Raw genomic sequence first — 12,461 nt, forward strand, 5'->3', positions numbered from 1 at the left:
GGCCGGGCAGGGCTGAGCCGGGGCCGGGGCCGGGGCCGCGCCGCCCACCAGCCCGCTCTGCCCGCAGCGTGCTGCCGCGCGGTGCAGGCGCTGCTCGCTCTGCTCGTCCTCGTCTGCGGCTCCGTGTCGCACGGCTCCGCGGGCGGCTACACCGGCATCCCCGGCCTGGGGGGCATCTACTACTACCAGTACGGCGGGGCCTACAGCGGCTTCGGCGGCGCGGACGGCGAGCGGGCCCAGCGCCTGGACGAGCAGTTCCGGCTGCGGAAGCTGCCGGCCGCCAGGGCCGCCATGGCCGCGGGCGGCGCGCTGCTGCTCTCCGCCTGCCTGCTCCTCGGGGCTGCCCTCGGGCGGCTGTCGCGGCGGCTCCCGGCCTGGCTGCTGCTCGAGGGCGCCCTCGACACGCTGGTTGCAATTGGCTTGCTGCCTGCTTTGTACTACTTCTTCCACGAGCTGCTGGAAGCTTATAACTCCTCCCTGTGCAGAGAGAGAGAGCACCTTTACCAAAGCAAAGGCTATCAAGGCTTTAGGTGCAGCCTGCACGGGGCAGAGATAGCCGCCGGCCTCTCAGGCTGCATTGCTATTGTGGCGTACCTGCTCAGCGCTGGCCTTGCCATCAAGGAGTACACGACAGTTCGCAGGCTGAAACAGAAGCCAGCACAGATGTATGAGCATTAGAAGGGAGCTCTGTCACCTCTGCTTTCGTAATGACCCTTGTGCCAGCCTCCGTGCTGAGAGGAAGCTGCTCATTTTTTCTTGCCCATGGGCAGCACGCACTCCAACACAGAATAGCTTCAGCTAAAGTAGAGCCACACTGTTCTTAACTTGAATTTGCATTGTTAAATTATTAGTGGACACATAATTAGTCTCGTAGATTGTCTTCATCTGGTGGCTGTTTCTTAGCAGGAATGACTCCAGCAAGTTGCCTGCCTTGCAAGTTGCACGGGAGTCCATCCCCTCTATGTGGGATGTCTTGCTCTTCTCTAAGATCTTGCTATATGTTGCTGGCAGGACACCCTCAATAATGATATAGGAATTAATTGATTCAGCTAATGAATAGATATGACAAATCAGATAAATGTAAGATGGATCAAATGTGCATTTCTTTTCTCATCATTGCATATTTGAATGAAGTTTCTTATGATGAATACATGCAGCCTAATCTGTGACACAGTGCCTTCTTTTCAAACTGACTTGGGGATTGCCTCTCTCTATATGAAATGATGTCATATCTTTTATACAACAGTTTTGCTTGAAAGGACTCCTAGGGTTGGGATAATCAGGCAAAAGCTGTATAAGCTTAAAACTGAGAAACAGGTGGTTTAAGACAGAAAAATATTGTTCTCAATATACATTCTCAGTGTACATGTTGAAGAAATGAGATGCTGCTCTGGTACTGTTTACAAACAATTAAAGGTGAAATTAACTCTTTCAAAAAATTTTTTTAGCTTTTATAGGAAATGTAACAGAAAATATGTAGCACTAGAATCACAGAATCATGCCTCAGAATGAAGTGTCATTTCTGAGCAATGGCCATTGTATGCATTGTCCATATGAAGATGGAACAACCACTGGTCTCACAGATCAGACCTGTGCTGAAAAGAACAAACAAACAAACAAAAGCAGCAAATCCCACTGAACACCATGAACACCAGAAATGTGCTTTGTCCTAAATTTATCTCCAGTTTCACTGGCACCACTGACTAAATCTTCATGATTTCTGAAGTCTGAAATACTGGTTGGAAGTAGAGATACAAAAGTAGAAGAAATATTCTTAACAGTAACACTCCAAGTACTTCTGGCTTTATTTGATTTCTCCTCCTCCTTAGTAGTTACTAAGCTACTTCAGAGAGTAGCACTACCATTTAGAGTTAGTCTACTGGGCAGGATTCCTCTTGTCAGGGAACAGAAAGCTGCCTAATGCTTGGTACTTACGAAGTCTACCTTCACAGTGTCCTGCAAGTAGCTTATGCAGGGGAGGCTGTTGAGTGGAAGTAACCACACAGAGCTCAGTGAAGAAGCTCTTATGATGTGGCTATGGCTAGCCATAGCTATGCTTGACTGGAATATTGCACAAATTCCCTCCAGTGCAGTAATGGAACCAGAATATATAGTTAGATGAAAGTAAAAATCTTTATTGCTAAGTTAGCTGAAAAGTTGATGCAAAAATATTCTTCCTTCCTGAACTGTTCTGTGCATCTGAATAAAGAATCAATGGAATAGTGTTTTCCAGCAATCTTAACACCATTTGCCTCTCTGAAGCAACACACACAGGCTACAGTGCTGAAGGTGCATTCAGTAAACAACCTACTCCCATATACAGTGAAGAAGGGATTATTATAGCTTCATGCTAGAATGGAATACATAAAAGTCTCAATTTTAAAACAAAAAGCATGGATAAAAAGATTATTTTATAAACAACAGAATGTGCTGCAATTTTTCTTTAACATGCTCCGGCTCATGTGAGTCAAGTTAAAAAAGGTAATATTTAAAAATAAAAACAAAACAAAAGAAACAACCACACTACAAGTCTTCAGATGGCAAGAGAACAGCAGACAACGATCGCACAAAACCAAAGATGTGAACCTACTGCCTGAAAAAGGCCCTTTGGCAAGTGACGTGAAAGCCATCACCATCCAGGAAAGAGTGCAAAAGCTCCTGAAGTTCAAGGGCCTTAGGTGTGGCTGAATGTCCTGTGTACTAGCAGGACCACAGGCTGCAAAGCCGCCTCTCCCCCAGAAAGGGAAATGTTTGCTGCTGCTTTGAAAACTTCACCTTCCCATCTAGTTCAGGAGTCCAATCAAATTCCAGGAATCAGTAGTGCTGCCTCCACCTAGCCTGTTCCACATGCTGGGAGCAATTTGGAAGCTATCCTTTATCCTTAATACTCTGGCATCAGCCACTCCTTACTGGAGGACTGGATTCAGCAAAAAATTCCTTTTGCTGAAGCCTTACTGGAAAGGATAGAGCAAACAGGTCAGTGCCTTCAAAGTACCTGTTCTTGGTGAGCATGTTCATCAGCAGGGCCAGCATTACTGAAGAGATGGATACACTCTAACCCACTAGCCAAACCTGCCTGTGCTCCCTGCAACATGGCAGGCCTGGCATTGCCCTCAGCAGGGACAAGAGTGTGTCTGATGACCTCAAGCTCATAACCCCTCTCCAACAGTAAGTTCATTTAGCCTGATAATTAATGAATGGGACATTCTTAGTGCTGTGGCTCTGTGGAGATGATGCATCTGTGCAACAACCACATACAAAATTCAGAGAAGAGACTGGAAAAGAACAGAAAGGGAAGTGGGTTAACACTTTCTATCCCTTGCTGTGACTCCATCGCTAGACTTGCCTATTCTTACTCACCGCACACACAGCAGTGCTCCCAAGGAGCTTGAAATATAAGGTGGTGTTAATAGGTCGGGTGAGGAAGACAAGGTAGATGCTTCCTGCATCTAAGGAAGCAGAAAAACAAATGGCAGCAGAGGGGAGCACTCAGGCTGTGCTGTCCAGAATCAGACAAGCAGTTCATAAATCAACATAGAAAGACCAGAGGAAGCTGTGGATTCTATGTAGTGTTTGAGAGAATAAGTCATGTCCTTCCAGCTCACACCCACAGAAAATAGCAGCTGGTTGTACTAAACTTTCTTTCTGTTTCAAAACCAGAAACAACATTGGAGAAAAGGCTAAGTGGAAATTCCTTGGACTCCATTTTGCCACTCCCATGAGGAAGAGCAGCTAAACCACCTTGTATGCTCCAAGATGGAGCTTTCTGTTTTTCTTAATCCTGTCCTTTTGCCGCTGAGCTGAATAGAGCCATTCATGACAAACTTCCTGCAGTGCTACTGGTTCAGACTGGCATCTGGACCACTGGACTTTCCACATCAGTGCAAGAAATAAAGACCCGATTCGCATTAATATGTGCCACTCTCCTAGTGCAAAGTTTGTCACAGTCTTATGCAGAAAATGGAGCACATTTCTGCATCTGCTTCACACTGAACAGTAGCTGTTTTGCAGCCCTGTTGTCAGGTTTCAGAAACTGATAGGTTGGGCAGAGATTTTTGATAAAATTATCACCAGTGAAAGAATTAAAGGTAACTGTCAAACATACTGGAATGAGCCTTTTCTGTATACTTATATGAAGAGAACCTCAAAGAATTTTTATTTTTAGCTTTTAAATCTTTTTCTTTTGTTGATTCCTGAGGATTCAAAATGCTGATGATCCTGTGATTCTAGGAATAAACTTTTCTCTTTGTTTCCAAATGAAATAGACACTTAAAAAATTTGTTCTCTTCTGCATGGTAAAAATGCATTTTTCCTAGTGAAAAAAAAAATTCAAGGAGCTCTGAAATCTGAGTGAAACTCTGTTAGATTATGTCACAAAATCTATGTTGTGAGAATCCAACAAGTTGTCTACACAGTATTTCCTTTTGAGCAACATCTGAATTTCATCCAAAATCATAGAATCATAGAATGGTAAGGTTGGAAGGGACCTCTGGAGATCATCTAGTCCAACCCTCAGCGTAGCCCATACAGGGATTGAACCTGCGACCTTGGCATTCGCAGCACCACGCTCTAACAAAATACACAACTCAAATCCTTCAGAACTCTTGAGAAAAAACTTTCAGGTTTTTCTTCATAAATATAGTTAATGAACAAGAAAAGGCACTAGCCCATGTTACAATCAGGGTTATTACACCACTGATGTGACTAGGGCAGCTGCTTCCAGCTCGGGAAGACATCTGCACACTACAGCAGTGGTCTCTTCACGACACTTTCTGAAGATGATGACATAGGCAGCCAATTGATGCCCTGTGTCAAGAACCTTAAAGGAATCACAGTGCATATGCTGAGCAGACACTAGACAGTTTACCATTAGTGGAACTGTTTTAAACACCTCCTTCCCAGTGCTGATACAGATGTTCTTAAGGTGAAAAAACTCCATTTTTCCTTTTGCATTGAAAACTAAGCAGAAACAAGTATGCTTTCACCTTGTTTGCTGCCAGTTTGGGCATGTACCATAAAATGCAGGTGGCTGTGGATTTGCAAAATGACTCCCGCTTTCAGAGGCAAGCAAAGATGCTGTGGCTGAAGAGGTTTATGCAGGTGGAATAGATCACTGTATGCTTCCTCAGCATATGAGGGGCAGCCCAACTGCTCGCTAGCCTTAGACCAGCGCACCACTGCTCACATCTACGCTTCCTGTAGACTGAGTACCTCACCAAAATGAGAAGGAGCTCTTGGTTTCATCCCTTATCTTCTGGATATAGGAATTCTCTACTGTGATGCATCGATGATGGAGGTGGCCAAGCTGCAGGAATGGGTTTGAGCCCTGCAGCTATGAACACTACCTCTATAGATTACATCAATCAACAAGCCCACTGTTGATCTCCTGTGCTCCACGTAAAAAATCAGCAGGCATCCACTTACGACCCAGCTGTATATTTCCTCATCCTGCTTAGGCTGTCCCCATCAAACCCCTTTTTCTTCCCTGCACCAGTGCTTATCAGGGCACTGGTACCCTGAATTTTCCAGGGCCCTAATAATACTCACTGAGAAAAGCCCCTCCCACATCTGCTGTGGACAGGGTCACCGGAGCGCTCTCTCCTCCGACCCTAAGTAATAAAGTGCTGGGCTGATGGGGAGGAGAATAGCCTGAGTGCAATCAATGAAAGTGCTTGCATTGCATGTAGGAAACCACTCTTGGGTCAGCCTCATTGCAACTAGCTGTATTCTTTCAAGGAAAAACAAAGTTAGGTGCTGTCAAGGGGCTGGGTCAGAAATATTCACATGACTCTGAATACTGCATGTGCGCCTTAGCAGCCTCCTCACTACCTACACAGATGCCAGCCTCTCACCTGCAGGGCTGGCAGAACCTCAGGGGAAAGGAGTTATTGGTAGATGTTGAAACACCTGCCTTCTTCCTAGCACTTGCACAATTTCCAGGCAGTCCCTAACAGAGCTCAGCTGCTGGTCTGAATGCTCATAGAATAGCTGAGGCTCTACAGTGAAAACCGGACAGCCCAGACATTAGCACTCCCAAATCTTCCTCTGTTCCACTGAGGAAGCAGCAGATGCCTGTACTCCTTACAGATCCCAGATCCCCTTGGAGGGCAAGACAACCCCTATGGGACAGACAGTGTGGGAGCAGTACTTATAAGGTTACAAAGCTGTATCAAACTCCTCTGGCAGAGCTGCTGCAGGCTCCTCTTTCTGCTCCTGATCTGCTCCATTCTCCTGGTGCTGCTTCATTTGTTCCTTCACTTCCTCCTCCAGACCAGGTGGCACCACAAACTGATCTTCTGGCTCCATCTGGGATGGAGCAGCAAAATAGCCTGTTTTCTTCTTGGGTGCCTCTGTGGCTACTTCGATGAGGTCAAGGCTCTCCTCCAAGGGCACTATGGAGCCATTGGAAAGCTTCTTTCCATAGAGACAGCATGTGGAAGGTGATTTCTGCAGTTCACACTTCTCCTTGACTCCGGCCTGCACAGTGTTGCTGTTTACACTGTTCTGTCTCTGAATCATGAGGACAAGCCCATCAGAGTCATCCTCTGACACTGCAGCAGAGGAGCTGTACTCTGCAACAGAGGGTTCAAACTCCAGCCCCTTTCCTTTACAACAGTGGATGTCCACCTCCACTTCCACTTTACTGCCATTCGTCATGACACCCTCCACAGGCTGCTCATCATCGCTATCCAGCCCATTGTCAGACTGGTTACTAGAGAATGTGGCACAGGAAGGTTGGCGCTGAAAGATGCTTGAGGGGAGTACAGGATGTAGGCTGCAACGTCGCTCTTGTCGTGGTAGCAAGCTGCCCTCAAGACCAGCAGCACTGTGTTCATCTGAAGCAGTAGAGCCTACCTCACTGCTAACCTCAGAAGCAGACAGTTCACTGCTGAACTCTGAAGCAATTCCACTGCTAGAGGAAGGTGTCGCTAGTTTGGTTGTGGCTGAACTAAATCCCCCAGAGCCTGGCAGAGTGAGTCCATGCATCTCGCAAGTGCAGCTGTCCTCACTAATGTTCAGGCACACCACCATTGCACCTAAGTTGTCTTGGCAACCATAGCTTTGGGCTAAAGTGCAGAGTTTCTTTGCGGCAGCTAGCGGATCATGTAGATGGCGCACAGCTGAAATAGCCTCTGTGTAAGAAAGGTACTCCCAGAGAGCTTTGTTCCCCAGAAGTAGCAACTCATCTTGTACAGTCAGTGGAATGCAACTGACATGCGGCTTGGGCAGGATCCAGGGATGCAAGTATGTGCAGCCCAGCATGCGAGTACAGCAAGTCACACCATTAACCTTGTTGTCCTGCAAACAAAAAGAAATGTAGCAGTGGCATTAGGCCTACCACAGATCATTCTGAGAATAGTCTTTCTCTTGCACACATACAGGTTTGGAGCCCTTGAGAAATGCCAGTAAAACACAGACACAGCTAAGTCAGCTACAAGTCTAGGAACAAGGGATCAGGGTACAGGTACTTCAGTGCAGACATTCACAGTACCTATCATCCCCCATACTGGCAGTAACAAAGTGTTACCCAACAAGCATTTTTGCTGCATTCTATGTGCATGTTATAATGAATCTTTTGAAATGTGTAACTGAAATACCTGCAACACACTAGTCAGAGAATCTCACTTATGGCTCTTGAATGAAACTCGTTTTTTAACTATGAGTGAGATTAAGACCTTCTACTTTCTCATTGCAAGGCAGATTATCCAAGCATTAAATAATTTCTGTGCATTTTTTGAACTATTTCCAACTTTGTTAACATGCATTCTGAAGCACGGACATTATACCCCGAGGAAGAAAACAGCAAGTAGTGATCATACTAATGCTGTAAGTTGGAGGTATTACTTATCTCCATTCTATTTCCACCAGATAGTCTTCTGGCTCACTAGTACAAGGCCAGCCTTCAATCTCCTGGATACAAAATTACTGACAGAACCCTCAGTCTCTTTTCTAGGTCAGTGCATACAGAGCACACAGTTTCCCTAGTGTTCTTGCCTGTGTTTTAACTTCTTGCATATTAAGTAGCATATTGTTCACATGAGCCCATGCGCTCAAATAATCCAGAATAAAGCACAGCACTGACTCATACAAATCAGTATTTACAACTTCATCAATTTATGTACCCTCTACATGTTCTTCAATATTGCTGATTATTATTATTATAAAGAAGCAGCAGAGAACACATGCAAAGAAGTCTCCTTAGACAACGATTTCATTTGCAAGGTATTTTTAAAAACCCACTTATCACCTAGTTTTTAAATCACTTGGTGTGCTACATTGATCAGAATGCTGTGAAATACAGAGCCTCATAGAGCTATAATACATTTAGAGACTATCCCTGTCAGAAAAAAAGCTTTTGATCTCACTTATCAGACAAATCTGATACTTTTTAAGAGACTCACTGTACATAAAATTAATATGACTGGCACAGACTTCTCAGTTCTTAACTGACTGCATTCTGGATCAATGCTGACATTAACCAAATTAGCATCAACTAAGGCCTCTACGCATTTCCAACTCATCTGTTTGACACATGCTAGCTATTTTCCAGTTCTTTGGAACTTCCCTGTTATTTCCAAATTAAAAAAGAAAAAAAAGAGAGATATTTATCCATAAATTGTTTTAATGCTTTTGCAGAAAAACACTAATATTTGCCTTTTCTGCATTAAAATTTCCACATGTAGTATACTCAATAACCATGTTCTGCATGTCTCAAGAGCCACTAATTCTCTACTTTTATTGAGGAAAAAATGGAAGAACTCCAAGGAGAGATACTTGAGTCATACTTTCCAAGAGGTACCACAGACAGACTAGATATTTCATAGCTTTTGACACAGGATGATATTCCAGGTCCCGCTCTGTTGCCCAGAGTGGCTCTTCTCCACCCTCACCCAGGTCTTGCTCTGTATCACGTACTTCCTTTCCTTTAGCTTTTTACCTATTTTCTTCTCCCCTACTTCCTCCTTAAACCATCCTTTGTGTCCTGTATCTATCATTCTCAGGCCCTGATGGGCATTTTAGGAACACATCATATTGAATAGTTAATTAGCAAGAGAAACAGAACAAGAGGTAACAGACAAGCGATCCCAACATCTTTATGCGAACCTTGCCAAGCTGTATTGCACAGCCAGCAGAGCCCAGCATGGCATGCACTCAAATCATGCCTTTACTGGAGGGTAGAAGCTGAGGTGAAGAAAGTCCAAACCAACCTCTGTTATAATGGCTTTTTGCTCCTTGACTCTCTTGGCTTCTTCTGAACATTGTTCAAGACTGAAGACCTTGGAGAGAGGCAGTGGTTTTCCACTTCGACACAAAATGGCTTGGCACGTCCCCACATTGGCCACTGTTAGAGAAAAGTTGCTGGCTGGATCAGCCACATCATGACGAATATAACAAAGGACAGCAGAGGAGCCCAGCTTCTGCCCAGCCATGCCCAGCTTCCTGTTGAAGAAGAAGGTGTAGGAAGGCTCCATACTTCAGTGACAGGCATTCTGGAAGGCTGTCTCACCCCACAAAGCACATTACACGATGTGCCTTTGCAGGTCCCACTGGGACCAGCTCGCTCACTGTCCTACCTGTGGGAGACCAAGAAGGTGTTGGACATGAACATCATGTCTGACTGCTGTACCTCCTCCAGGAGCACATCGGCCATGGTGCACTGCAGCAGGCGTGGCAACTCTTCATTCTTGTCACCATCAAACAAGCCATACACAGCCTCCATCCCCTCTGCAAAGCTCCCCAGGGCCAGGGACGACACACACAGCCTATCAGAAAAGCATACACACAAAGTTAATCTGTCTCAAAGGATTACACTATCCCTGTCACTACAGCCATCAGACACCTTCCTCTGAGTGTTGTTCTCACAGAGCAGCAAAGCCACTGTCCCTTTGCCCACTGCTCCATAAGATGTATAGCTTCTGGTTACTACTAGAACTCCTGGACTCTCCTTGTCCGCACTGGGGAGAGAGCAATGGACAGAGCCCGCAAACAAGAGCAAAAGTATCTTGCTAGGGTGAGAAGCAAAGCCCAAGTATCCCAGGATAAGCATGAGAAATGAGGGAGAAGACAACAAGGAGACTTGAGTTACCAGGACTGAGAAAGAGATCCAGGGAGACAGAGGGATGGATGAGCTACCCAGTAAAGCAAGTCTGCTTGGATGTTAGCAGTGTGCCCAGCTTAGCACTCTGAGGACACAGTGTCAGGGTCCAGCAGACCACAATACTCACTTATTTCTTTGGCCTGCCATCTCAGCTACCCCATGATTCCAGAAGGTAGAAGTGAGTCCTGAGTCTGCTATGAGGGAGGACTTAGCGTCAATCTTCAGTGTAGTAATGTGACTATGGAGAGAGAAAAAAAATCATTCTTTCCTAGACCCCACTGAACAGCTTGTGGCCAAAAGACCACATACAGTCTAGAGTTTTGGACAGAAGCCGGTGGAAAAAACTGCATCGAGGAAAGGAGGTTAAGGACTTGGCCTTCTAGAGCTGTCTGGTAGTTTATGCAAGAGACAGCTGGGAGACCCTCATATGACCTAAGAAGTTTTCCGATTGCTCTGCTGATACAGACCCAGCCTTTATCCTTGTCACAAGATAGAAAGCTTCAGGTGCCTTAGGTGAGGAACAGGAACACTGTAACATCTTGCAGTGCTGCAATACACACAAGAGTATCCCATTCCCCCTCCTGGGACAGTGTTACCCTTCCCTCTGCAGGTCACTACAGGCCTGGCATCTCAATGGCTCACCTGAAGATATCCAATGTCTTGTGTTCTAGCACCAGGTTTGTGTTTCCGGTCAGGTCCAGTTCTTGCAAGGCACTGGGCAGTACCTCAGGGATCAGGATTTCAGTTAATTCATTGCAGCTCAAGTCTACAAACTGCAGTATCAGAAAAGCACAATGAAAAAGGAACTATTTTCTGTTCCCTCACGGGATCAGTTACTTGAGTGCTCCTTTCTAATATCACATGGTCTTTACCTCTATAGATTAACTCTGTTTCCCTTGCCCCCATGACTCTGTTATCCTTGCACCTCTGGAGACTCCATTGCTACTTTTCTTACTCACCACTCATCATATCCCACAAGGAGGCTGTGAAAAATGGGGCTGGCCTATCAGTAGATAAGTAACTTACAAGTAGCAAATACTTATAGCCTGCAATAGCCAGGACCCCAACATTGAAAGAATAGGTCTCACTAAAGATAATACAAGGCCCATACATTTACCTACCTATACAATACTTCCTAACTGCCTCAAATGATACATCAGAAATATACCAAGTTCGAAACAGATGAAGGTGAATAAGAGATGAACCATCCTTGTTCAACTAAGATAAATGATAGATTTAGAACACATATTCTATACCATCAGGCTGATCAAGCAAAATGCTGGCATCTCTAGTTCCTCTCCTATCAGTTACTTTCCATTCTCCCACCCAAACCTCACTCTGATATCTCTTTACTCTCTCCATAAGAATACCTGAATATGGGGCAAATGCAGGATCTCTGGAAAGATGCTGATTTCATTAGAATGTGCAATAAGTGTATGAAGTAGTTTGCAGTTTGCCACTGTTGTGGGAATTGTTTTCAGTTTGTTGCCACTGAGATTCAGCTCTTCCAAGTGCTCCAGCTTACTCAGTTTGCTGAAAGAGAAACAAAAGTATACCATACTTTACAGACCAGAACTTGTCACCTTCTGAATCGGCAGACACAGTATCCACAGACACTGTCCTTTACCAGTGACATTTCTGATTCATTAACAGAAGACAGTAAATCCAAAGAGATGCTGTAATAAGATCTGGGAATCCCCAGATACCAGACTTGGATTATACAAGAGACAGTTCCCTTCGTCACCAACTCCTACAGCACTAAAGCAGAGGGTTGTGATATCTGAATTTGAAAACTTGCAGGACATATAAACTGCATGACATCACTTTCAAAAAGAAGTGCTAAAAGGGCTTTTCAGCCTATTAGTGAAACCATTTAGGAAATCATGGAAACTAGAAAATCTCAGATGATTGAAAAAAGCTAAGTTGTATAAGTGCACTTTGTAGGAATAAACAGATTTATCTAGAAGTGGTTATTTAGCCTGGCACCAGGTCCAGGCAGAATCATGGCAAGGCTGGTGTAGATGCAATCAATACCAAATTAATTGTGCTAACATAGTTAATGAAAAACAAACAAACAAAACTTATACTTTTGTGCTAATTTAACTTTTTTTTCTTTAAATGAGACTATAAATTCAGCTGACACAGAAGTCTACCATTATAGGATTAGCTCTATACTATATTCAGAAGAAACAAATACATTCAATACCCCAAAATTGGATTGTGGAGGTCACTGAAAAGTAATAATGAATTAAAAATCATCATTCAGTGAAAGTCCTTCTAGTAGAGTCTCTTCAGCAATGTATAACTGATTCACTGAGAGTCAAGTAATAATCAAGGAATAATAAAAATATATACATACTCA

General features: G+C 44.5%; 2 protein-coding genes across 2 annotated transcripts in view; one reads left to right on the top strand and one right to left on the bottom strand.

Moving 5' to 3' along the window:
• The window catches only part of MARVELD3 (MARVEL domain containing 3), a 2,064-nt gene extending 916 nt beyond the window's left edge, over positions 1–1,148 (top strand). The window contains exon 2 of the mRNA XM_085305742.1: positions 11–1,148. Within this exon, the coding sequence (XP_085161868.1) occupies positions 11–678 (668 nt within the window). The 3' untranslated portion in view covers positions 679–1,148. The remainder of the gene's footprint in view (positions 1–10) is intronic.
• A 966-nt stretch (positions 1,149–2,114) lies between these two features.
• The window catches only part of PHLPP2 (PH domain and leucine rich repeat protein phosphatase 2), a 42,785-nt gene continuing 32,438 nt past the window's right edge, over positions 2,115–12,461 (bottom strand). The window contains exons 14-19 of the mRNA XM_085305708.1: positions 11,470–11,632; positions 10,742–10,872; positions 10,227–10,337; positions 9,576–9,764; positions 9,210–9,441; positions 2,115–7,299 (exon numbers count right to left, since the gene is read on the bottom strand). Of these exons, the coding sequence (XP_085161834.1) occupies positions 6,157–7,299; positions 9,210–9,441; positions 9,576–9,764; positions 10,227–10,337; positions 10,742–10,872; positions 11,470–11,632 (1,969 nt within the window). The 3' untranslated portion in view covers positions 2,115–6,156. The remainder of the gene's footprint in view (positions 7,300–9,209; positions 9,442–9,575; positions 9,765–10,226; positions 10,338–10,741; positions 10,873–11,469; positions 11,633–12,461) is intronic.

The sequence above is a fragment of the Rhea americana genome, unplaced genomic scaffold, assembly GCF_003343005.1.
Source record: "Rhea americana isolate MKP2758 unplaced genomic scaffold, rheAme1 scaffold_226, whole genome shotgun sequence".
In the NCBI taxonomy this organism is placed as follows: domain Eukaryota; kingdom Metazoa; phylum Chordata; class Aves; order Rheiformes; family Rheidae; genus Rhea; species Rhea americana.